Source organism: Danio aesculapii, chromosome 19, assembly GCF_903798145.1.
Source record: "Danio aesculapii chromosome 19, fDanAes4.1, whole genome shotgun sequence".
NCBI classification, from domain to species: Eukaryota; Metazoa; Chordata; class Actinopteri; order Cypriniformes; family Danionidae; genus Danio; species Danio aesculapii.
The window spans coordinates 20,128,273-20,156,243 of NC_079453.1; the positions used below are offsets into that span (position 1 = coordinate 20,128,273).

Genomic DNA, 27,971 nt, shown 5'->3' on the forward strand with positions numbered 1-27,971 from the left:
TCTCATGCTCTCCACTATGATGTATTCGTGTATTTTACTATTCATATTCTTTAATTCAAAAAACTTTTTTTTTACCGTCTCTCTTGACACAACATCTCGGTGATGTGCTAACACTGTAAGGTTGTATTAGTAATGTACTAACTAATGCAATGTAAAACTAACATAAACAATGAACAATTTATTACAGTTTTTATTCATCTTTGTTAATGTTAGTTCATGGAAATAAAGTTTATATTTAGTTCATGTTAACTCACTGTGCATTGACTAATATAAACAAGCACGAATTTGGATGTTAATCATGTATTAGTAAATGATTAGTAAATCTTGTACATGTATTGATCATTATTACTTAATAATGTTAGTAAATACAGTAACTAGTGAAACCTTATTGTAATATGTAATGTGATGATGTGTTTTCTGTGAGCCTGTCACTCAACATGTATGTAGACCTTCATGAATTTACCTTATTTTCGAAACAATCATGTTTAATAGTGAAATTTGGGCAGAACCATCTCATTATTCATAGTGTCAAGCTGAAAATCAGAAAGTGTTATTAAGCAATGCTTAAATATATGTATAGATTTGCATAATGTGCAAGAAACTTGAAATAAATAGTTTTTAAAGATAATTTGTTTCAGAATTTGTCATGATGTGCACAATCTTGCACCTTTGTCTTTTTGTCTAGTTTCCATTTGGTTCAAAGCTTGTAATGCTTCAATGAAAACTTTGGTAAAACACCTAATGGAAAACAGGAATGGGATAAATGCAAAAAAAAAAAAAAAAGTAGACACTGTTGCACTTTGTAATGGGCATCACTTTTCAAACTAGAGTGTGGTTAGGCATGTTTCAACAATCATGTAATGATTTAATTTCAAGTCATTTGTGCTTCAAAACAAGCCCATCAGCAATCATAGATTAAGAAAATTTGTTTTTAGTTTGTAGTCCGAAAACCTGTAAATCCGGAATTTTCTGTATATAATTAGGATGTTTTTTTATGTATAAAATAATACAATTTTGGATTAGTTAACTTTAAATAAAATGTAAAATATTATATTTGTTATTCATTCATTCATTTTCTTTTCAGCTTAGTCCCTTTATTAATCTGGGGTCGCCACAGCAGAATGAACCACCAACTTATCCAGCATATGTTTTGCGCAGCGGATGCTCTTCCAGCTGCAACCCATCTCTGGGAAACATCCATACACACTCATTCACACTCATACACTATGGACATAAACCCAGCCGAGGCTCGAACCAACAACCTTCTTGCTGTGAGGCGACAGCACTACCTGCTGCACCACCGCGTCGCCTATATTTGTTACTGTTTATTATTTTAAACTTCCTAATACAGGCCAGTAGCCAGCTTGGTGAAAGAGGTGGTTCTTTTTTTCTCAAAAAGTGGACCTTCTTGCAGTTATTTGCCTCATTTTCTATTTAATTATGAGGTTTAAATACTGCATTTTAGTGATATTTCAAGCACTATTTTTTGCTGGATTGTTGGATGTACCAAAAACATTTCCTAAAGATTAAAAATAAAGAAATATGAAAACAATTTTGTTTTTAAAAACAGATTTATCACATTATATATCATTGAAATATATAGTAATCTGTTAAAGTTTTAACTTAAAAATTGTAGCCTATTTTCATTTATTAGGCAAATAACAAACTGACCTGCACAATCAACTTTTCTCAGTCAGAATATGGTATGCTAGAAGTCACACCGAAGCAACAGCTCACTTGGTTTTAAAGCCTTCTTCGATGAGTTATTTTCATAGGTATTTTTTATAATTTATTATGGCATAGCGGTCAAAATAGGACAAATGAGCTCATGTATGGGACAAATTCTGGACCTTTGTCAGTGAGGGGTGGGTCTTTCGAACCATCCGAACCCCCCCCTGGCTACGGGGGTGTAATATAGCCATTTTCGTGTCTGCTCATGACTGATTTGTTGGTTTGTTTTTTTACACAGGCTGAAGGAGCTTGTAAGTGTAATGGCTGGAAAAGTCAAAACCCTCCCCCAACTCCGCCTCCTCCAACCCCACCCAGGGCTGAGCAGCCAATCGCTGTCAGCCTAATGGAGCCATGCAGAAGTTGCAGCCATGCCCTCGGTAATGACTGTTTGTGTAATAACAGAGCACAACGACAGAGTTCCGGAAGAGACAATCCCAGTCCTGTCATCTATAAGAGAAATGAATGTTTAGTGATAAGCCATAAATGTTTCAGTAAACTTGAAGTTAAAACTTTTTACTTCTGATCTGATTTTACTATGTCAATCCCAAGTCCTAATGTCATTTGTTTGTATTACTGCCCAGGTGACCATGTGACACACCTGGAGAATGTGTCAGAGGAGGAGATGAACAGACTCCTTGGGATTGTACTGGATGTGGAGTACTTGTACACGTGTGTCCATAAAGAGGAGGATCCTGACACTAAACAAGTTTACTTCTCTCTCTTCAAAGTGAGTCTTTTGGGTTCACTGTTAGCAATTTCTTGTAGAATCTACAGTAACATACTGGCAGCAGTTCGCCAGTAACTTACCGTGAACCAATTACAGCAGAAATACTGTATTTACAATTACATCACCATTTATCTTGCTGCGGAGGTGTAGATTTAGGGTGGACGGAGGGGACGTGTCCACACCAATATCCACCAATTACTGAAATGTCCCCACTAATAATTTAATTCACTTAAAAACATTGCGCTGTCAATATAAACGTAGACATGCGTAGACACAAATTAACATTGTGATTGGCTGTGCCTTTCGCTGCTGTGATGCGAGAGGCTACTTTCAGATACAAGCAGCACCAAAACAACTGCGCGGGGGGAATTTTCTCGTAAGATGTGTGTGAGGTGTGTGACACACACACAGGTGAGGAGATGGCGGTAGCAAAAAAGGTGAACATAAAGAGCTTTTTTCAACGAAAAGTGTAAGTCACATAAACTCAAGTTCGCCACTGAATGAGTCCATCATGATAATGCCGCTTTGCTAGTGTTTTTCACAGCTTTTATGGTCAGTCTAACATTATAGCAGACTGATGTAGTCTGTGAACAATATTTTCTGAAAACTAACTGCAGAATAAACACCTACATGTAAAAGTATATGACCCTGCCAGTTTTCCTAATCTCTTGCAGTAACATCTCCAATTTCAAGTGAAACAATTTGTCAGAAAAACTACAGCCTGTGCTCCATCTTTTAATAATACTATGAGACATGTTTAATTTGTACGAAAAATAAACGAAAGTCTTTATTAGACTCTCTTTATCAGTTAATAAACATTATTTTAACATTACACTTTCAGACCTGTAGACAGCTTACTGAAAAGAGGGGTTATTTGTTTTCTGAAAAACGGAACCTTTTTGCAGTTATTCACCTGATTATTTATTCATTCTGTTTAATTGAGGTATAAATATTACATTTTAGTAATATATAATCAGAACAGATTCTGTAATCATTTAAGCATCAGGGTTCCCATATCCTTGTTTTCCAGTCATGGAAATTACCTGAAAAATGATCAAAATGACCAAGTGTCCTAGAAATAATCCTTCTATACCTGGATTTGTTTTTGTTGTATTTTTGTGTTTGAATTGAATTGGCAGCTGTTAAATACGCAATTTCAACAACTTCTTGGCTGACCTCTGACTCGACATGAGACATAACACGACAAGACACATTTGTAGCAAAAGCTCAGTGAATAGACATGTCTCAAGGGAGCCACTGACTTACCACATAGGGCACAGAGAACGATGACAAACAAGAAAACTTACATCATGTGTCTTACAATGAGTCAGAGATCAGCCAAGACCTACAACACGCATTCGGCAGCCAGTGGAAGTCAGTCATTTGACTTTATAATTCTACATTTTTTCTTACAAAATCACTTCAATCTGCTTCATAAGACATACGTTAACTGCCTGGTGGGGTATAGGTTTGTTTTACAACAGATTTATGTACTTTTGGAAGCTTTAAAAAAAGGCTACCCAACACCATAATTTAGCATGGTGTTATTCAAACTGCATTCATCTCATAGAAGTCATATACACTGAGGATAGCTTTAAGGGTGAGCAATTTATGGAGTGATTTTTTATTTTTGGATGAACTACATTTTAAAATACTAATCACTGACCCATAGTTTTGAGCAGCATTATACACTCACCGGCCACTTTATTAGGTACACCTTACTAGTAGGGGGTTGGACCCCCTTTTGCCTTCAGAAATAGCATCATGCAGTTGCTGCAGATTTGTCGGCCACCACATCCCAAAGGTGCTCTATTGGATTGAGTTCTGGAGACTGTGGAGGCCATTTGTGTACAGTGAACTCATTGTCATGTTCAAGAAGCCGGTCTGAGATAATTTGTGCTCTATGACATGACGTGTTATCCTGCTGGAAGTAGCCTTTAGAAGATGGGTACACTGTGGTCATGAAGGGATGGACATGGTCAGCTACAACATTCAGGTTGGTTGTGGCGTTGACACAATGCTCAATTGATACTAATGGGCCCAAAGTGTGTCAAGACAATATCCCCACACCATTACACCACCACCACCATCCTGAGCCATTGATACAAGGCAGGATGGATCCATGATTTAATGCAGTTGATGCCAAATTCTGACCCTACCATCCAAATGTTGCAGCAGAAATCGAGACTCGTCAGACCAGGCAATGTTTTTTCAGTCTTCTATTGTCCAATATTGGTGAGCCTCTGAATTGTAGGCTCAGTTTCCTGTTCTTAGCTGACAGGAGTGGCACCTAGCGTGGTCTTCTGCTGCTGTAGCCCATCCGTCTTAACGTTGGACGTGTTGTGCATTTAGAGATACTCTTCTGCAAACCTCAGTTGTAACGAGTGCTTATTTGAGTTACTGTTGCCTTTTTCTCAGCTCAAACCAGTCTGGTCTTTCTCCTCTGACCCCTGCCATCAACAAGGTATTTGCACCCACGGAACTGCCGCTCACTAGATATTTTCTCTTTTCGGACCATTCTCTGTAAACCCTGAGATTGTTGTGCGTGAAAATCTCAGGAGATCAGCAGTGACTGAAAAACTCATAAAGGCCCATCTGACATCAACAACCATTCCACGTTCAAAGTCACTTAATTATGGTGGCTTGAAAAGCCAGCATACTGTTATCTATCTTAAACTTATTATTATGGTGGCTTGAAAAGCCAGCATATTGTTATCTATCTTAAACTTATTATTATTCTTCTTCTTCTTCTTCTTCTTATTCTTCTGAGACTAATTTCTAAGTGTATCTCCTCCTAGGCCTTTCAAGCTACATACTTCAAACTTTCGTCAAACCTTCAAACTGGTCTGACTCGGGTTGCTATATCTTTTCTAACTGATCCGACCTTGGGTTTTCCGAAAAACGACCCAGAAAAAACCCAAAAGTCCCATTGACTTAACATTGGGTCAAACTTTGTGAGCTCATAACTCTGCATCAGACTGTCCTACAGACTTCTAACTGGACTCATTTAACTCAGTCTAGCCAGCAGCCAATAACTGATGACTTTTTAACTTACTAGCCACTCCCTAGCAACCACTTACAGCACCCTAGCAACTGTCCCATAGACTTCCATTGTAAAAGACTCCCATTTACTTAACATTGGATCAACCTTTGTGAGCTCATAACTCTGCATCAGACTGTCCTACAGACTAGAGTCTGGCCTCATTCAACTCAGTCTAGCCAGCAGCCAATCACTGATTACCTTTAAACTTACTAGCCACTCCCTAGCAACCAATTTCAGCACCCTAGCAACTGTCCCAGAGACTGTGACTAGCTATTCTAACACACGCTAACAGTTTTAACATCCTACTGACATGCTAATCTTGCTAGAAAGGTGCTAGCAACACGATAGTGACATGCTAGTCATGCTAGTAACATGCTAATTCATGCTAGAATCATGCTAACAACATGCTAATTAATGCTAGAAACAAGCTGACTCATGCTAGAATCATGCTAGTAACATGCTAGTTACATGCTAATTAATGCTAGAATCATGCTAGTTACATGCTAATTCATGCTAGAAACATGCTAATTCATGCTAGAATCATGCTAACAACATGCTAATTCATGCTAGAAACATGCTAATAACATGCTAATTCATGCTAGAAACATGCTAGTAACATGCTAGAATAATGCTAGTAACATGCTAATTCATGCTAGAATCATGCTAATAACATGCTAATTCATGCTAGAAACATGCTAGTAACATGCTAGAATAATGCTAGTAACATGCTAATTCATGCTAGAATCATGCTAATAACATGCTAATTCATGCTAGAATCATGCTAGTAACATGCTAATTCATGCTAGAATCATGCTAGTAACATGCTAATTCATGCTAGAAACATGCTAGTAACATGCTAATTCATGCTAGAATCATGCTAGTAACATGCTAATCCATGCTAGAATCATGCTAGTAACATGCTAATTCATGCTAGAATCATGCTAGTAGCATGCTAATTCATGCTAGAATCATGCTAGTAACATGCTAATTCATGCTAGAAACATGCTAGTAACATGCTAATTCATGCTAGAATCATGCTAGTAACATGCTACTTCATGCTAGAATCATGCTAATAACATGCTAATTCATGCTAGAAACATGCTAATTCATGCTAGAATCATGCTAATAACATGCTAATTCATGCTAGAAACATGCTAGTAACATGCTAATTAATGCTAGAAACATGCTAGTAACATGCTAATTCATGCTAGAATCATGCTAGTAACATGCTAATTCATGCTAGAAACATGCTAGTAACATGCTAATTCATGCTAGAATCATGCTAGTAACATGCTAATTCATGCTAGAATCATGCTAATAACATGCTAATTCATGCTAGAAACATGCTAGTAACATGCTAATTCATGCTATAATCATGCTAGTAACATGCTAATTCATGCTAGAATCATGCTAGTAACATGCTAATTCATGCTAGAAACATGCTAATTCATGCTCGAATCATGCTAGTAACATGCTAATTCATGCTAGAATCATGCTAATAACATGCTAATTCATGCTAGAAACATGCTAATTCATGCTAGAATCATGCTAATAACATGCTAAATCATGCTAGAAACATGCTAGTAACATGCTAATTCGTGCTAGAAACATGCTAGTAACATGCTAATTCATGCTAGAATCATGCTAGTAACATGCTAATTCATGCTAGAATCATGCTAATAACATGCTAATTCATGCTAGAAACATGCTAATTCATGCTAGAATCATGCTAATAACATGCTAGTAACATGCTAATTCATGCTAGAAACATGCTAGTAACATGCTAATTCATGCTAGAATCATGCTAGTAACATGCTAATTCATGCTAGAAACATGCTAGTAACATGCTAACTCATGCTAGAAACATGCTAGTAACATGCTAATTCATGCTAGAATCATGCTAATTCATGCTAGAAACATGCTAGTAACATGCTAATTCATGCTAGAATCATGCTTTTACATGCTAATTTATGTTAGAATCATGCTAGTTACTTGCTAATTCATGCTAGTAACATGCTAATTCAGACTCGGCTTTTCAAGCCACCATAAAGTTTGTCCTCAAACTTTAATATCTAGTTCTTCTTCTTCTTCTTCTGAGACTAATTTCTAAGTGTATCTCCTCCTAGGCCTTTCAAGCTACATACTTCAAACTTTCGTCAAACCTTCAAACTGGTCTGACTCGGGTTGCTATATCTTTTCTAACTGATCCGACCTTGGGTTTTCCGAAAAACGACCCAGAAAAATCCCAAAAGTCCCATTGACTTAACATTGGGTCAAACTTTGTGAGCTCATAACTCTGCATCAGACTGTCCTACAGACTTCTAACTGGACTCATTTAACTCAGTCTAGCCAGCAGCCAATAACTGATGACTTTTTAACTTACTAGCCACTCCCTAGCAACCACTTACAGCACCCTAGCAACTGTCCCATAGACTTCCATTGTAAAAGACTCCCATTTACTTAACATTGGATCAACCTTGGTGAGCTCATAACTCTGCATCAGACTGTCCTACAGACTAGAGTCTGGCCTCATTCAACTCAGTCTAGCCAGCAGCCAATCACTGATTACCTTTAAACTTACTAGCCACTCCCTAGCAACCAATTTCAGCACCCTAGCAACTGTCCCATGCTAATTCATGCTAGAATCATGCTAGTAACATGCTAATTCATGCTAGAATCATGCTAATAACATGCTAATTCATGCTAGAATCATGCTAATAACATGCTAATTCATGCTAGAATCATGCTAGTAACATGCTAATTCATGCTAGAATCATGCTAATAACATGCTAATTCATGCTAGAATCATGCTAATAACATGCTAATTCATGCTAGAATCATGCTAGTAACATGTTAGAAACATGCTAGTAACATGCTAATTCATGCTAGAATCATGCTAGTAACATGCTAATTCATGCTAGAATCATGCTAGTAACATGCTAATTCATGCTAGAAACATGCTAGTAACATGCTAATTCATGCTAGAATCATGCTAGTTACATGCTAATCCATGCTAGAATCATGCTAGTAACATGCTAATTCATGCTAGAATCATGCTAGTAACATGCTAATTCATGCTAGAATCATGCTAGTAACATGCTAATTCATGCTAGAATCATGCTAATAACATGCTAATTCATGCTAGAATCATGCTAGTAACATGCTAATTCATGCTAGAATCATGCTAGTAACATGCTAATTCATGTTAGAAACATGCTAGTAACATGCTAATTCATGCTAGAATCATGCTAGTAACATGCTAATTCATGCTAGAATCATGCTAATAACATGCTAATTCATGCTAGAAACATGCTAATTCATGCTAGAAGCATGCTAATAACATGCCAAATTATGCTAGAAACATGCTAGTAACATGCTAATTCATGCTAGAAACATGCTAGTAACATGCTAATTCATGCGAGAATCATGCTAGTAACATGCTAATTCATGCTAGAAACATGCTAGTAACATGCTAACTCATGCTAGAAACATGCTAATTCATGCTAGAATCATGCTAATTCATGCTAGAAACATGCTAGTAATATGCTAATTCATGCTAGAATCATGCTAGTTACATGCTAATTTATGTTAGAATCATGCTAGTTACTTGCTAATTCATGCTAGTAACATGCTAATTCAGACTCGGCTTTTCAAGCCACCATAAAGTTTGTCCTCAAACTTTAATATCTAGTTATTATGGTGGCTTGAAAAGCCAGCATATTGTTATCTATCTTAAACTTATTATTAGGCTGGCTTGTGCAGCAAGCCAGACTACTGTTATCCTATTTAAACTTATTATTATTATTTTTTTTTTTTTTATTATTCTTCTTCTGAGACTAAATTTCTAACTCTATCTCCTCCTAGAGCTTTCAAGCTATGACCACCAAACTCGCACCAGACCTCCGATCTATTCGGACTCGGATTGCTATATCTCCTCAGACTGATCCGACTTTCGGTTTTCCGAAAAACGTCCCGGGACCACCGAAAAAATCCCATAGGCTTAACATGGGGTCAAACTTTGTGACCTCATAACTCTGCGTCAGAATGTCACACAGACTTCTAACTGGGCTCATTTAACTCAGACTACCTAACTGCCAATAACTGATGAGCTTTAAACTTTCTAGCCACGCCCTAGCAACCACTTTTGGACCCTAGAAACTGTCCCATAGACTTCCATTGCAAATGATGCTCATTGACTTTACATTGGATCAAACTTTGTCAGCTCATAACTCTGCATCAGACTGTCCTAAAGACTAATGGCTGAGCTCATTTAACTCAGTCTAGCCAGCAGCCAATCACTGATGGCCTTTTAACTTTCTAGCCACACCCTAACAACCAGATACTGCACCCTAGCAACTGTCCCATAGACTGCCATTATAGAGGCCCAGATTGATATCGTCCTGCTGCAGTGCTATAGAGACATGGGGGTTGTTTTTAACTGTTCATACTGGCAAGAAGCTTTGATACATCATCAGTCTAAGCTGTCAATCAACTCCATAGCAACAAAACAGACTAACCTAGCAACGATATAACAGCAGCTATATCTCAGTATCAGAACATCGTAGAGAAGCGGGGGTTGGCTTATTTGACTCATGCTAGCACACCATAAATCCTGTATGGTTCACATGCTAGCAATGACTAGCAACATGCTAATTCATGCTGGAATCATGCTAGTAACATGCTAATTCATGCTAGAATCATGCTAGTAACATGCTAATCCATGCTAGAATCTTGCTAGTAACATGCTAATTCATGCTGGAATCATGCTAGTAACATGCTAATTCATGCTAGAATCATGCTAGTAACATGCTAATTCATGCTAGAATCATGCTAGTAACATGCTAATTCATGCTGGAATCATGCTAGTAACATGCTAATTCATGCTAGAATCATGCTAGTAACATGCTAATTCATGCTAGAATCATGCTAATAACATGCTAATTCATGCTAGAATCATGCTAATAACATGCTAATTCATGCTAGAATCATGCTAATAACATGCTAATTCATGCTAGAATCTTGCTAGTAACATGCTAATTCATGCTAGAATCATGCTAGTAACATGCTAATTTATGCTAGAATCATGCTAGTAACATGCTAATTCATGCTAGAATCATGCTAGTAACATGCTAATTTATGCTAGAATCATGCTAGTAACATGCTAATTCATGCTAGAATCATGCTAGTAACATGCTAATTCATGCTAGAATCATGCTAGTAACATGCTAGTTCATGCTAGAATCATGCTAGTAACATGCTAATTCATGCTAGAATCATGCTAGTAACATGCTAAATCATGCTAGAATCATGCTAGTAACATGCTAATTCATGCTAGAACGATGCTAATTCATGCTAGAATCATGCTAGTAACATGCTAATTTATGCTAGAATCATGCTAATAACATGGTAATTCATGCTAGAATCATGCTAATAACATGCTAATTCATGCTAGAATCATGCTAGTAACATGCTAATTCATGCTAGAATCATGCTAGTAACATGCTAATTTATGCTAGAATCATGCTAGTAACATGCTAATTCATGCTAGAATCATGCTAGTAACATGCTAATTTATGCTAGAATCATGCTAGTAACATGCTAATTCATGCTAGAATCATGCTAGTAACATGCTAATTCATGCTAGAATCATGCTAGTAACATGCTAGTTCATGCTAGAATCATGCTAGTAACATGCTAATTCATGCTAGAATCATGCTAGTAACATGCTAATTCATGCTAGAATCATGCTAGTAACATGCTAATTCATGCTAGAATCATGCTAGTAACATGCTAATTCATGCTAGAATCATGCTAGTAACATGCTAAATCATGCTAGAATCATGCTAGTAACATGCTAATTCATGCTAGAACGATGCTAATTCATGGTAGAATCATGCTAATAACATGCTAATTCATGCTAGAATCATGCTAGTAACATGCTAATTCATGCTAGAATCTTGCTAGTAACATGCTAATTCATGCTAGAATCATGCTAGTAACATGCTAATTCATGCTAGAATCATGCTAGTAACATGCTAAATCATGCTAGAATCATGCTAGTAACATGCTAATTCATGCTAGAATCATGCTAGTAACGTGCTAATTCATGCTAGAATCATGCTAGTAACATGCTAATTCATGCTAGAATCATGCTAATTCATGCTAGAATCATGCTAGTAACATGCTAATTCATGCTAGAATCATGCTAGTAACATGCTAATTAATGCTAGAATCTTGCTAGTAACATGCTAATTCATGCTAGAATCATGCTAGTAACATGCTAATTCATGCTAGAATCATGCTAGTAACATGCTAATTCATGCTAGAATCATGCTAGCAATATGCTAATTCATGCTAGAATCATGCTAGTAACATGCTAATTCATGCTAGAATCATGCTAGTAACATGCTAATTCATGCTAGAATGATACTAGTAACATGCTAGTTCATGCTAGAATCATGCTAGTAACATGCTAATTCATGCTAGAATCATGCTAATAACATGCTAATTCATAGTAGAATCATGCTAATGACATGCTAATTGTTCTATCTATCTATCTATCTATCTATCTATCTATCTATCTATCTATCTATCTATCTATCTATCTATCTATCTATCTATTTATCTATCTTTTCGTACTTTTTAAAACTACTTTAAACTAAATAAACTATTACCAACAGACTTTCACAAGCCAGCCTCAAAGTTTGTCCTCAAACTTTAATAATCTAGTTAGGCTGGCTTGTGCAGCAAGCCAGACTACTGTTATCCTATTTAAACTTATTATTATTTTTTTTTTTTTTTTATTATTCTTCTTCTGAGACTAAATTTCTAACTCTATCTCCTCCTAGAGCTTTCAAGCTATGACCACCAAACTCGCACCAGACCTCCGAACTATTCGGACTCGGATTGCTATATCTCCTCAGACTGATCCGACTTTCGGTTTTCCGAAAAACGTCCCGGGACCACCGAAAAAATCCCATAGGCTTAAAATGGGGTCAAACTTTGTGACCTCATAACTCTGCGTCAGAATGTCACACAGACTTCTAACTGGGCTCATTTAACTCAGACTACCTAACTGCCAATAACTGATGAGCTTTAAACTTTCTAGCCACGCCCTAGCAACCACTTTTGGACCCTAGAAACTGTCCCATAGACTTCCATTGCAAATGATGCTCATTGACTTTACATTGGATCAAACTTTGTGAGCTCATAACTCTGCATCAGACTGTCATAAAGACTAATGGCTGGGCTCATTTAACTCAGTCTAGCCAGCAGCCAATCACTGATGGCCTTTTAACTTTCTAGCCACACCCTAACAACCAGATACTGCACCCTAGCAACTGTCCCATAGACTGCCATTATAGAGGCCCAGATTGATATCGTCCTGCTGCAGTGTTATAGAGACATGGGGGTTGTTTTTAACTGTTCATACTGGCAAGAAGCTTTGATACATCATCAGTCTAAGCTGTCAATCAACTCCATAGCAACAAAACAGACTAACCTAGCAACGATATAACAGCAGCTATATCTCAGTATCAGAACATCGTAGAGAAGCGGGGGTTGGCTTATTTGACTCATGCTAGCACACCATGAATCCTGTATGGTTCACATGCTAGCAATGACTAGCAACATGCTAATTCATGCTGGAATCATGCTAGTAACATGCTAATTCATGCTAGAATCATGCTAGTAACATGCTAATCCATGCGAGAATCTTGCTAGTAACATGCTAATTCGTGCAGGAATCATGCTAGTAACATGCTAATTCATGCTAGAATCATGCTAGTAACATGCTAATCCATGCTAGAATCTTGCTAGTAACATGCTAATTCATGCTGGAATCATGCTAGTAACATGCTAATTCATGCTAGAATCATGCTAGTAACATGCTAATTCATGCTAGAATCATGCTAGTAACATGCTAATTCATGCTGGAATCATGCTAGTAACATGCTAATTCATGCTAGAATCATGCTAGTAACATGCTAATTTATGCTAGAATCATGCTAATAACATGCTAATTCATGCTAGAATCATGCTAGTAACATGCTAATTTATGCTAGAATCATGCTAGTAACATGCTAATTCATGCTAGAATCATGCTAGTAACATGCTAATTTATGCTAGAATCATGCTAGTAACATGCTAATTCATGCTAGAATCATGCTAGTAACATGCTAATTCATGCTAGAATCATGCTAGTAACATGCTAAATCATGCTAGTAACATGCTAATTCATGCTAGAACGATGCTAATTCATGCTAGAATCATGGTAGTAACATGCTAATTCATGCTAGAATCATGCTAGTAACATGCTAATTTATGCTAGAATCATGCTAATAACATGGTAATTCATGCTAGAATCATGCTAATAACATGCTAATTCATGCTAGAATCATGCTAGTAACATGCTAATTCATGCTAGAATCTTGCTAGTAACATGCTAATTCATGCTAGAATCATGGTAGTAACATGCTAATTCATGCTAGAATCATGCTAGTAACATGCTAATTCATGCTAGAATCATGCTAGTAACATGCTGATTCATGCTAGAATCATGCTAGTAACATGCTAATTCATGCTAGAAACATGCTAGTAACATGCTAATTCATGCTAGAATCATGCTAATTCATGCTAGAATCATGCTAGTAACATGCTAATTCATGCTAGAACCATGCTAGTAACATGCTAATTCATGCTAGAATCATGCTTATTCATGCTAGAATCATGCTAGTAACATGCTAATTCATGCTAGAATCATGCTAGTAACATGCTAATTCATGCTAGAATCATGCTAGTAACATGCTAATTCATGCTAGAATCATGCTAATAACATGCTAATTCATGCTAGAATCATGCTAGTAACATGCTAATTCATGCTAGAATCATGCTAGTAACATGCTAATTCATGCTAGAATCATGCTAGTAACATGCTAATTCATGCTAGAATCATGCTAGTAACGTGCTAATTCATGCTAGAATCATGCTAGTAACATGCTAATTCATGCTAATTCATGCTAGAATCATGCTAGTAACATGCTAATTCATGCTAGAACCATGCTAGTAACATGCTAATTCATGCTAGAATCATGCTTATTCATGCTAGAATCATGCTAATAACATGCTAAATCATGCTAGAATCATGCTAGTAACATGCTAATTAATGCTAGAATCTTGCTAGTAACATGCTAATTCATGCTAGAATCATGCTAGTAACATGCTAATTCATGCTAGAATCATGCTAGTAACATGCTAATTCATGCTAGAATCATGCTAGCAATATGCTAATTCATGTTAGAATCATGCTAGTAACATGCTAATTCATGCTAGAATCATGCTAGTAACATGCTGATTCATGCTAGAATCATGCTAGTAACATGCTAATTCATGCTAGAAACATGCTAGTAACATGCTAATTCATGCTAGAATCATGCTAATTCATGCTAGAATCATGCTAGAAACATGCTAATTCATGCTAGAATCATGCTAGTAACATGCTAATTCATGCTAGAACCATGCTAGTAACATGCTAATTCATGCTAGTAACATGCTAATTCATGCTAGAATCATGCTAGTAACATGCTAATTCATGCTAGAATCATGCTAGTAACATGCTAATTCATGCTAGAATCATGCTAATAACATGCTAATTCATGCTAGAATCATGCTAGTAACATGCTAATTTATGCTAGAATCATGCTAGTAACATGCTAATTCATGCTAGAATCATGCTAGTAACATGCTAATTCATGCTAGAATCATGCTAGTAACATGCTAAATCATGCTAGTAACATGCTAATTCATGCTAGAACGATGCTAATTCATGCTAGAATCATGGTAGTAACATGCTAATTCATGCTAGAATCATGCTAGTAACATGCTAATTTATGCTAGAATCATGCTAATAACATGGTAATTCATGCTAGAATCATGCTAATAACATGCTAATTCATGCTAGAATCATGCTAGTAACATGCTAATTCATGCTAGAATCTTGCTAGTAACATGCTAATTCATGCTAGAATCATGGTAGTAACATGCTAATTCATGCTAGAATCATGCTAGTAACATGCTAATTCATGCTAGAATCATGCTAGTAACATGCTGATTCATGCTAGAATCATGCTAGTAACATGCTAATTCATGCTAGAAACATGCTAGTAACATGCTAATTCATGCTAGAATCATGCTAATTCATGCTAGAATCATGCTAGTAACATGCTAATTCATGCTAGAACCATGCTAGTAACATGCTAATTCATGCTAGAATCATGCTTATTCATGCTAGAATCATGCTAGTAACATGCTAATTCATGCTAGAATCATGCTAGTAACATGCTAATTCATGCTAGAATCATGCTAGTAACATGCTAATTCATGCTAGAATCATGCTAATAACATGCTAATTCATGCTAGAATCATGCTAGTAACATGCTAATTCATGCTAGAATCATGCTAGTAACATGCTAATTCATGCTAGAATCATGCTAGTAACATGCTAATTCATGCTAGAATCATGCTAGTAACGTGCTAATTCATGCTAGAATCATGCTAGTAACATGCTAATTCATGCTAATTCATGCTAGAATCATGCTAGTAACATGCTAATTCATGCTATAACCATGCTAGTAACATGCTAATTCATGCTAGAATCATGCTTATTCATGCTAGAATCATGCTAATAACATGCTAAATCATGCTAGAATCATGCTAGTAACATGCTAATTAATGCTAGAATCTTGCTAGTAACATGCTAATTCATGCTAGAATCATGCTAGTAACATGCTAATTCATGCTAGAATCATGCTAGTAACATGCTAATTCATGCTAGAATCATGCTAGCAATATGCTAATTCATGTTAGAATCATGCTAGTAACATGCTAATTCATGCTAGAATCATGCTAGTAACATGCTGATTCATGCTAGAATCATGCTAGTAACATGCTAATTCATGCTAGAAACATGCTAGTAACATGCTAATTCATGCTAGAATCATGCTAATTCATGCTAGAATCATGCTAGTAACATGCTAATTCATGCTAGAATCATGCTAGTAACATGCTAATTCATGCTAGAACCATGCTAGTAACATGCTAATTCATGCTAGTAACATGCTAATTCATGCTAGAATCATGCTAGTAACATGCTAATTCATGCTAGAATCATGCTAGTAACATGCTAATTCATGCTAGATGTCATGGATTGGTCAGGCTCTCACGACCCCCACTCACGAAGATCACCATCACCTGACTTCTAATGAGCACACAGCTGCATCACATTCACGAGCACCAGATAAAAGCACAGCACTCCAGTCGCTCATTGTCCGGGCTCGTCTCGACGAAAGCGGACAACTGAGCGACCACTCAGCGTAGTCATCCTCAGCTAAAACAAACGATTTACTTACCTGTTCTCTTTGTATTCCTCCTAGTCTTCCTGGTCCTCCCGAATCGTCCTGTCTTCCAGTCCTTCCAAGTCTGTGTCATCCTCTGTCAGCTGTATCTGGTGTGTGCTGTCCATCCTCGTGTATTCCTGTTACCCAGCCACGGAGGAAAAGACCCCAACATCATTCCTGATCCTCCTGGCTATCCTTCATGTGCTCCTTGTTGTCATTTAATAAACACCCTAACGTTTCCTTACCTCTGTCTCCTGTCCGCTTCATAACAGAAGCCCGGACCGCTAACGACGACAACATGAGCACCCCCGATCACCTTCAAGAGCTGGTGGACCAGTTGAAGCGGATTCTACAGCCACCAGCTCCACTTTCCAACGCACCACCAGCACCGAGCACTTCCGCCTCCACAGTTTCTTCTTCGGCCCTTCCTTCCAGTCCCATGGCCCGACCAGCGCCCTACTCAGGCGGAGCGGGGGAGTGCAATGGTTTTCTGTTACAATGTTCCCTCATATTCGAAATGCAACCTTCTCTATATCCCACAGATAAGTCGAAGATCGCCTACATCGTATCTCTACTCTCTGGACCTGCACTTAAATGGGCTGAGACGATCTGGAACCAAGCCGGGCCGGTCATGAATTCCATCACTACCTTCACGGAGTATTTCAAAGAGGTGTTTGGACGTTCTGATGGGGAAGTAGCCGCTGGAGAGCAGCTGTATCATCTAAAGCAAGGTACTCTATCTACACAGGAATATGCTCTCCGGTTTCGCACTCTAGCAGCTGCAAGTGGATGGAATGAGAGATCGTTGTTGACCACGTACCGGCTCGGCTTGGAACCCACTCTCCGAATCCAACTGGCCACATTAGATGATACAATGGGTCTGGAGAGATTCATCCAACATTCTCTCCGATGTTCCGATCGTCTCCGTTCCTATCAACAGGACACCATCACCCCCTCGTCTGCACTCCTCCAATCGCCTGAGTCAACAGCCTCTCCAGAACCAGAACCCATGATAATAGAGTCTGGAAGACTGACATCAGCGGAACGACAGAGGAGGCTGACCCGGGGTCTGTGTCTATACTGCGGTGTCAGTGGACACACCCGTATGGAGTGTCCCCTTCGTCCCATTCGGACTTCAGTGAGTGTATTCAGTACGAATATTGAACAATGTAAACCACTTACTACCACCGTACAAATAACTACTGCCTCTATTTCTCTCCTTGTCACAGCCCTCATCGACTCCGGGTCAGCAGGGAACTTCATCTCCCAATCCCTCTGTCGTCAACTCCACCTCCGTACTGAGGCGTCCTCGCATATATACCAGATACAACCGATAACCCAGTGCACTCGATCTTCGACCCGTATCCATCGACAATGCGAAGACATCCTTCTTCAAGTGGGGTTGTTACATCAAGAGAGGATTCAATTTCTGGTTCTGGAGGGTGCAAATATGGACATCATTCTAGGGCGCCCGTGGCTGGTGAAGCACGATCCCATCATCTCTTGGGGCACAGGAGAGATAAAGAAATGGGGATCTGGATGTACACCTGCCTGTTTTCCAAATCTCCCTCTTCAAGGTCGGAACCCCATTTCTTTGTTTGCAACATCGGTCGAGAGCCCTCCTGAGAAGCAGTCTATCCACATTCCTAAGGAGTACAGCTCCTTTCATGATGTCTTCTGCCCCAAGAGAGCTTCCCAGCTACCGCCGCATCGGCCATGGGACTGCGCGATCGACCTAGTTCCAGATGCCCAGTTGCCAAGAGGTAGGATCTACCCGCTCTCGCTTCCAGAGAATCAGGCAATGGAAGATTACATAAGGGAGGCTCTGAGTCAGGGGTACATACGTCACTCAAAATCACCAGCCGCCTCAAGCTTCTTCTTTGTGGCCAAGAAGGACGGAGGGCTGCGTCCATGCATCGACTACAGGGTCCTAAATAACGGTACAGTAAAATACCGATATCCCCTTCCTCTGGTACCAGCCGCTTTGGAACAGCTCCGAGAAGCTCAAGTCTTCACTAAATTGGACCTCCGCAGCGCGTATAATCTGATAAGAATACGTGAGGGGGACCAATGGAAGACAGCATTCGTGACCCCTACTGGCCACTATGAATATGAGGTCATGCCTTACGGTCTGGTCAACGCCCCCTCCGTATTCCAAAACTTCATTCATGAAGTCCTCCGGGAGTTTCTTCACCACTGTGTAATAGTGTACATAGATGACATCCTCATTTACTCCCGGAGTGAGGCCGAACATCGCCAACACGTTGCGGAGGTCCTACACACATTGAGAGAACATCACCTCTACCTCAAAGCGGAGAAATGCTCATTCCACCAGAAGTCGATTCATTTCTTGGGATACATCATTGACCAAACCGGTATACGTATGGATGGGAAGAAAATTGAGGCTGTTCTATCCTGGTCAGAACCCACTTCCATTAAGGAGCTCCAGAGGTTTCTTGGGTTTGCTAACTTTTATAGACGGTTTATCAAGGACTACAGCAGGATTACATCACCTCTCACTAATCTCCTCAAGGGTAAACCCAAAGGACTGGAGTGGACCAAAGAAGCAGCCGCAGCCTTCCGCCTTCTTAAGAAGGAGTTCACAAGGGCCCCACTCCTGACTCATCCTGACCCAAATCTTCCTTTCGTGGTGGAAGTGGACGCATCCACCACCGGCGTCGGGGCAGTATTATCTCAACATCATGATACACCGCCCCGACTGCATCCCTGTGCCTATTTCTCTCGGAAGTTGAGCCCGGCGGAGCAGAATTACAGCATAGGAGACAGGGAGCTTCTAGCAATCAAGCTAGCCTTGGAGGAGTGGCGTCACTGGTTGGAGGGAGCCAAACATCCGTTCCAGGTGATCACAGATCACAAAAACCTCCAATACATCAAAGAGGCCAAGAGACTATGTCCACGTCAAGCCAGATGGTCACTTTTCTTCTCACGTTTTGATTTCTCCATTTCCTATCGTCCAGGACCCAAGAATCTAAGAGCAGACGCTCTCTCTCGTTTACACGAGCATCACGATCATGAAGAACTCCCAACGAAGATTCTTCCCGAACACATCTCCATTTGTCCGATCACCTGGAACGCTCCTCCAGTCGCTGCCACTCCGGAAGCCCCTGCTCCGCCGGGATGCCCTCCTCATCGGCAGTTCATACCACCTGAACACCGGGTAGATCTGATCCACTCCTTACATACCTCGCTAGGCACTGGACATCCAGGGATCAACAATACTCTCTCGCTAGTATCCCAACGATTCTGGTGGCCAAACATGGCAAGGGATGTGAGGCAATATGTTCAGGGCTGTAAGGACTGTGCCCAATCCAAGAGCCCACGTCATCTACCCGCTGGAAAGCTCCATCCCTTGCCGATTCCGAACCGTCCCTGGTCACACCTAGGAGTGGACTTTATCACTGACCTCCCTTCGTCAGAAGGTAATACCTGTATTCTAGTCATAGTAGATAGATTCTCAAAGTTTGTCAAACTAATCCCTCTGAAAGGTCTTCCCACAGCCTTTGAAACTGCCGACAATATCTTTAATCAAGTCTTCAGGTCATTTGGTATTCCAGAAGATATTGTGTCGGACAGAGGTCCACAGTTCATCTCACGTCTATGGAAAGCCTTCTTCAAGCTCCTAGGTGTGGCCGTCAGCCTCTCTTCTGGATATCATCCCCAAACCAACGGGCAGACAGAGAGGAAGATTCAGGAGGTGGGACGGTTCCTGAGGACCTTCTGCAGTGGTCACCAGAACTCCTGGAGCCAGTATTTGGGCTGGGCAGAATATGCCCAAAATTCACTGCGGCAACCCTCCACCGGACTCACGCCATTCCAGTGCGTCCTGGGCTTCCAACCACCGCTCTTTCCCTGGGATGGCGAACCATCTGATGTCCCCGCAGTGGATCACTGGTTCCGGGAGAGCGAGAGAGTCTGGGACGAGGCTCATCAACATCTGCAGAGGGCAGTCCGTCGAAGCAAGGTAACCGCCGATAGGAGAAGGTCTGAAGAACCCAGATACACACCCGGACAAAAGGTGTGGCTATCCACCCGGGACATACGCATGCGACTGCCCTCTCGCAAGTTAAGTCCCCGATTTGTTGGTCCCTTCACCATCGTGGAACAGGTTAACCCCGTCACCTACAAACTACAATTACCCTCTCACTACCGTATTCACCCTACATTCCACGTATCACTCCTGAAACCCTATCACGATCCTGTTCTTCCCTCCACAGAGCCTGACCACGAAGAGGAACCCCCTCCTCCACTGCTCCTAGAAGAAGGAGCCGTCTACGCAGTGAAGGAGATCTTGCGTTCCCGACGTCGTGGTGGCCAGTTGGAGTACCTGGTGGACTGGGAAGGGTACGGCCCCGAAGAAAGGACATGGGTTCCCAGAGCTGATATTCTCGATCCTAGTCTCATGGTGGAGTTTCATGAGAGCCACCCTGAGTTCCCAGCGCCTAGAGGCAGAGGGAGACCACCACGGCGTCGGAGGTGTCGGCCCTCAGGAGCGGGCCCTGGGGAGGGGGGTACTGTCATGGATTGGTCAGGCTCTCACGACCCCCACTCACGAAGATCACCATCACCTGACTTCTAATGAGCACACAGCTGCATCACATTCACGAGCACCAGATAAAAGCACAGCACTCCAGTCGCTCATTGTCCGGGCTCGTCTCGACGAAAGCGGACAACTGAGCGACCACTCAGCGTAGTCATCCTCAGCTAAAACAAACGATTTACTTACCTGTTCTCTTTGTATTCCTCCTAGTCTTCCTGGTCCTCCCGAATCGTCCTGTCTTCCAGTCCTTCCAAGTCTGTGTCATCCTCTGTCAGCTGTATCTGGTGTGTGCTGTCCATCCTCGTGTATTCCTGTTACCCAGCCACGGAGGAAAAGACCCCAACATCATTCCTGATCCTCCTGGCTATCCTTCATGTGCTCCTTGTTGTCATTTAATAAACACCCTAACGTTTCCTTACCTCTGTCTCCTGTCCGCTTCATAACACTAGAATCATGCTAATAACATGCTAATTCATGCTAGAATCATGCTAGTAACATGCTAATTCATGCTAGAATCATGCTAGTAACATGCTAATTCATGCTAGAATCATGCTAGTAACATGCTAATTCATGCTAGAATCATGCTAGTAACGTGCTAATTCATGCTAGAATCATGCTAGTAACATGCTAATTCATGCTAATTCATGCTAGAATCATGCTAGTAACATGCTAATTCATGCTAGAACCATGCTAGTAACATGCTAATTCATGCTAGAATCATGCTTATTCATGCTAGAATCATGCTAATAACATGCTAAATCATGTTAGAATCATGCTAGTAACATGCTAATTAATGCTAGAATCTTGCTAGTAACATGCTAATTCATGCTAGAATCATGCTAGTAACATGCTAATTCATGCTAGAATCATGCTAGTAACATGCTAATTCATGCTAGAATCATGCTAGCAATATGCTAATTCATGTTAGAATCATGCTAGTAACATGCTAATTCATGCTGGAATCATGCTAGTAACATGCTAATTCATGCTAGAATGATACTAGTAACATGCTAGTTCATGCTAGAATCATGCTAGTAACATGCTAATTCATGCTAGAATCATGCTAATAACATGCTAATTCATAGTAGAATCATGCTAATGACATGCTAATTGTTCTATCTATCTATCTATCTATCTATCTATCTATCTATCTATCTATCTATCTATCTATCTATCTATCTATCTATCTATCTATCTATCTATCTATCTTTTCGTACTTTTTAAAACTACTTTAAACTAAATAAACTATTACCAACAGACTTTCACAAGCCAGCCTCAAAGTTTGTCCTCAAACTTTAATAATCTAGTTATTCTTCTTCTTCTTCTTCTTCTTATTCTTCTGAGACTAATTTCTAAGTGTATCTCCTCCTAGGCCTTTCAAGCTACATACTTCAAACTTTCGTCAAACCTTCAAACTGGTCTGACTCGGGTTGCTATATCTTTTCTAACTGATCCGACCTTGGGTTTTCCGAAAAAACGACCCAGAAAAATCCCAAAAGTCCCATTGACTTAACATTGGGTCAAACTTTGTGAGCTCATAACTCTGCATCAGACTGTCCTACAGACTTCTAACTGGACTCATTTAACTCAGTCTAGCCAGCAGCCAATAACTGATGACTTTTTAACTTACTAGCCACTCCCTAGCAACCACTTACAGCACCCTAGCAACTGTCCCATAGACTTCCATTGTAAAAGACTCCCATTTACTTAACATTGGATCAACCTTTGTGAGCTCATAACTCTGCATCAGACTGTCCTACAGACTAGAGTCTGGCCTCATTCAACTCAGTCTAGCCAGCAGCCAATCACTGATTACCTTTAAACTTACTAGCCACTCCCTAGCAACCAATTTCAGCACCCTAGCAACTGTCCCAGAGACTGTGACTAGCTTTTCTAACACATGCTAACAGTTTAAACTTCCTACTGACATGCTAATCTTGCTAGAAAGGTGCTAGCAACACGATAGTGACATGCTAGTCATGCTAGTGACATGCTAATTCATGCTAGAATCATGCTAGTAACATGCTAATTCATGCTAGAATCATGCTAATAACATGCTAATTCATGCTAGTAACATGCTAATTCATGCTAGAATCATGCTAATAGCATGCTAAATTATGCTAGAAACATGCTAGTAACATGCTAATTCATGCTAGAAACATACTAGTAACATACTAATTCATGCTAGAATCATGCTAGTAACATGCTAATTCATGCTAGAAACATGCTAGTAACATGCTAACTCATGCTAGAAACATGTTAGTAACATGCTAATTCATGGTAGAATCATGCTAATAACATGCTAATTCATGCTAGAATCATGCTAACAACATGCTATTTCAAGCTAGAAACATGCTAGTAACATGCTAATTCATGCTAGAATCATGCTAGTAACATGCTAGTTCATGCTAGAACCATGCTAGTAACATGCTAATTCATGCTAGAAACATGCTAGTAACATGCTAATTCATGCTAGAATAATGCTAATAACATGCTAATTAATGCTAGAAACATGCTAAATCATGCTAGAATCATGCTAATAACATGCTAATTCATGCTAGAAACATGCTAGTAACATGCTAATTAATGCTAGACACATGCTAGTAACATGCTAATTCATGTTAGAATCATGCTAGTAACATGCTAATTCATGCTAGAAACATGCTAGTAACATGCTAATTCATGCTAGAATCATGCTAGTAACATGCTAATTCATGCTAGAATCATGCTAGTAACATGCTAATTCATGCTAGAAACATGCTAGTAACATGCTAATTCATGCTAGAATCATGCTAGTTACATGCTAATTCATGCTAGAATCATGCTAGTTACATGCTAATTCATGCTAGAATCATGCTAGTTACATGCTAATCCATGCTAGAATCATGCTAGTAACATGCTAATTCATGCTAGAATCATGCTAATAACATGCTAATTCATGCTAGAAACATGCTAATTCATGCTAGAATCATGCTAATAACATGCTAAATTATGCTAGAAACATGCTAGTAACATGCTAATTAATGCTAGAAACATACTAGTAACATGCTAATTCATGCTAGAATCATGCTAGTAACATGCTAATTCATGCTAGAAACATGCTAGTAACATGCTAACCCATGCTAGTAACATGCTAATTCATGCTAGAATCATGCTAATTCATGCTAGAAACATGCTAGTAACATGCTAATTCAGACTCGGCTTTTCAAGCCACAATAAAGTTTGTCCTCAAACTTTAATATCTAGTTCTTCTTCTTCTTCTTCTTCTTCTTATTCTTCTGAGACTAATTTCTAAGTGTATCTCCTCCGAGGCCTTTCAAGCTACATACTTCAAACTTTCGTCAAACCTTCAAACTGGTCTGACTCGGGTTGCTATATCTTTTCTAACTGATCCGACCTTGGGTTTTCCGAAAAACGACCCAGAAAAAACCCAAAAGTCCCATTGACTTAACATTAGGTCAAACTTTGTGAGCTTATAACTCTGCATGAGACTGTCCTACAGACTTCTAACTGGACTCATTTAACTCAGTCTAGCCAGCAGCCAATAACTGATGACTTTTTAACTTACTAGCCACTCCCTAGCAACCACTTACAGCACCCTAGCAACTGTCCCATAGACTTCCATTGTAAAAGACTCCCATTTACTTAACATTGGATCAACCTTTGTGAGCTCATAACTCTGCATCAGACTGTCCTACAGACTAGAGTCTGGCCTCATTCAACTCAGTCTAGCCAGCAGCCAATCACTGATTACCTTTAAACTTACTAGCCACTCCCTAGCAACCAATTTCAGCACCCTAGCAACTGTCCCAGAGACTGTGACTAGCTATTCTAACACACGCTAACAGTTTTAACATCCTACTGACATGCTAATCTTGCTAGAAAGGTGCTAGCAACACGATAGTGACATGCTAGTCATGCTAGTAACATGCTAATTTATGCTAGAATCATGCTAACAACATGCTAATTCATGCTAGAAACAAGCTGACTCATGCTAGAATCATGCTAGTAACATGCTAGTTACATGCTAATTAATGCTAGAATCATGCTAGTTACATGCTAATTCATGCTAGAAACATGCTAATTCATGCTAGAATCATGCTAACAACATGCTAATTCATGCTAGAAACATGCTAATAACATGCTAATTCATGCTAGAAACATGGTAGTAACATGCTAGAATCATGCTAATAACATGCTAATTCATGCTAGAAACATGCTAGTAACATGCTAATTAATGCTAGAAACATGTTAGTAACATGCTAATTCATGCTAGAATCATGCTAGTAACATGCTAATTCATGCTAGAATCATGCTAGTAACATGCTAATTCATGCTAGAATCATGCTAATAACATGCTAATTCATGCTAGAAACATGCTAGTAACATGCTAATTAATGCTAGAACATGTTAGTAACATGCTAATTCATGCTAGAATCATGCTAGTAACATGCTAATTCATGCTAGAATCATGCTAGTAACATGCTAATTCATGCTAGAATCATGCTAATAACATGCTAATTCATGCTAGAAACATGCTAGTAACATGCTAATTCATGCTAGAATCATGCTAGTTACATGCTAATCCATGCTAGAATCATGCTAGTAACATGCTAATTCATGCTAGAAACATGCTAGTAACATGCTAATTCATGCTAGAATCATGCTAGTAACATGCTAATTCATGCTAGAATCATGCTAATAACATGCTAATTCATGCTAGAAACATGCTAGTAACATGCTAATTCATGCTAGAATCATGCTAGTAACATGCTAATTCATGCTAGAATCATGCTAGTAACATGCTAATTCATGCTAGAATCATGCTAATAACATGCTAATTCATGCTAGAATCATGCTAGTAACATGCTAATTCATGCTAGAATCATGCTAATAACATGCTAATTCATGCTAGAATCATGCTAGTAACATGCTAATTCATGCTAGAAACATGCTAGTAACATGCTAATTCATGCTAGAATCATGCTAGAAACATGCTAATTCATGCTAGAATCATGCTAATAACATGCTAATTCATGCTAGAATCATGCTAATAACATGCTAATTCATGCTAGAATCATGCTAGTAACATGCTAATTCATGCTAGAAACATGCTAGTAACATGCTAATTCATGCTAGAATCATGCTAGTAACATGCTAATTCATGCTAGAATCATGCTAATAACATGCTAGAAACATGCTAATTCATGCTAGAATCATGCTAAATCATGCTAGAAACATGCTAGTAACATGCTAATTCATGCTAGAAACATGCTAGTAACATGCTAATTCATGCTACAATTATGCTAGTAACATGCTAATTCATGATAGAAACATGCTAGTAACATGCTAACTCATGCTAGAAACATGCTAGTAACATGCTAATTCATGCTAGAAACATGCTAGTAACATGCTAATTCATGCTAGAAACATGTTAGTAACATGCTAATTCATGCTAGAATCATGCTAGTTACATGCTAATTTATGTTAGAATCATGCTAGTTACTTGCTAATTCATGCTAGTAACATGCTAATTCAGACTCGGCTTTTTAAGCCACCATAAAGTTTGTCCTCAAACTTTAATATCTAGTTCACCTTTCTTCCCCATTCTGATGCTCGGTTTGAACTGCAGCAGATCATCTTGAGCATGTCTACATGCCTAAATGCATTGAGCTGCTGCCATGTGATTTGCTGATTAGAAATTTGCGTTAACGAGCAGTTGGACAGGTGTACCTAATAAAGTGGCAGCTGAGTGTATATTAACATAATTTTACATTTCGTATATATTCTGTGTATATTATTACAACTGCATATATTTGGTTTGCTACTGTTTGTCCATTTTATATATGTATATTGGTTGAAACTGTTACAGCTGCTAAGGAAATGCATCCTGCAGATGGGAAGGCCAGTGGTAGAAGCTCTGGAAAGCCCACCTTTTGAAAAGCCAAGCATCGAACAGGTAACTTCTCAACTGTAGAAAGCAAGAATGTAGTCATCATAAAGAATCATTGTCTTAATCTTTACCTTTAATAAGCTGCATGTGTTGTTTGGTAACTTAACTAACAAGTGAACCTCCTCATCATGATCATGTGCAAACATCAGTAATATTGGTGACAGGAAGGAGCATTTATGATATAACTTTCAGCTTTGTTCTAAAACAGACATTGGTAAAAACCACAGACCACAGCTTTCTTGCTTATTTTGTATGCAGTAATTCTGATGTACAAAAATGCTAAACACCCATAGACACATTCCTAAAATCCTTGCTGTTGGAGACACGTATATGTTTTTTTTTCTCGTGTTGTTTTTGTTGTAGGGTGTGAACAACTTTGTGCAGTACAAGTTTAGCCACCTTCCGTCTAAGGAAAGACAAACCATTGTGGAGCTCGCAAAGATGTTCCTCAACCAGATCAACTACTGGCAGCTAGAAACGCCCTCACAAAGAAGACAAAGAGCACCAGATGATGATGTAGCTGGTTATAAAGTCAATTACACCAGGTGATTGCTCGTTTTTTCACC

The 27,971-nt window shown here is 39.2% G+C and overlaps 1 protein-coding gene across 1 annotated transcript in view; it reads left to right on the top strand.

Annotated features, from left to right (window-relative positions):
• Positions 1-27,971, top strand: part of kat2b (K(lysine) acetyltransferase 2B) — a 58,798-nt gene that overhangs the window by 1,825 nt on the left and 29,002 nt on the right. The window contains exons 2-5 of the mRNA XM_056479294.1: positions 1,970-2,108; positions 2,313-2,458; positions 27,325-27,411; positions 27,769-27,950. Of these exons, the coding sequence (XP_056335269.1) occupies positions 1,970-2,108; positions 2,313-2,458; positions 27,325-27,411; positions 27,769-27,950 (554 nt within the window). The remainder of the gene's footprint in view (positions 1-1,969; positions 2,109-2,312; positions 2,459-27,324; positions 27,412-27,768; positions 27,951-27,971) is intronic.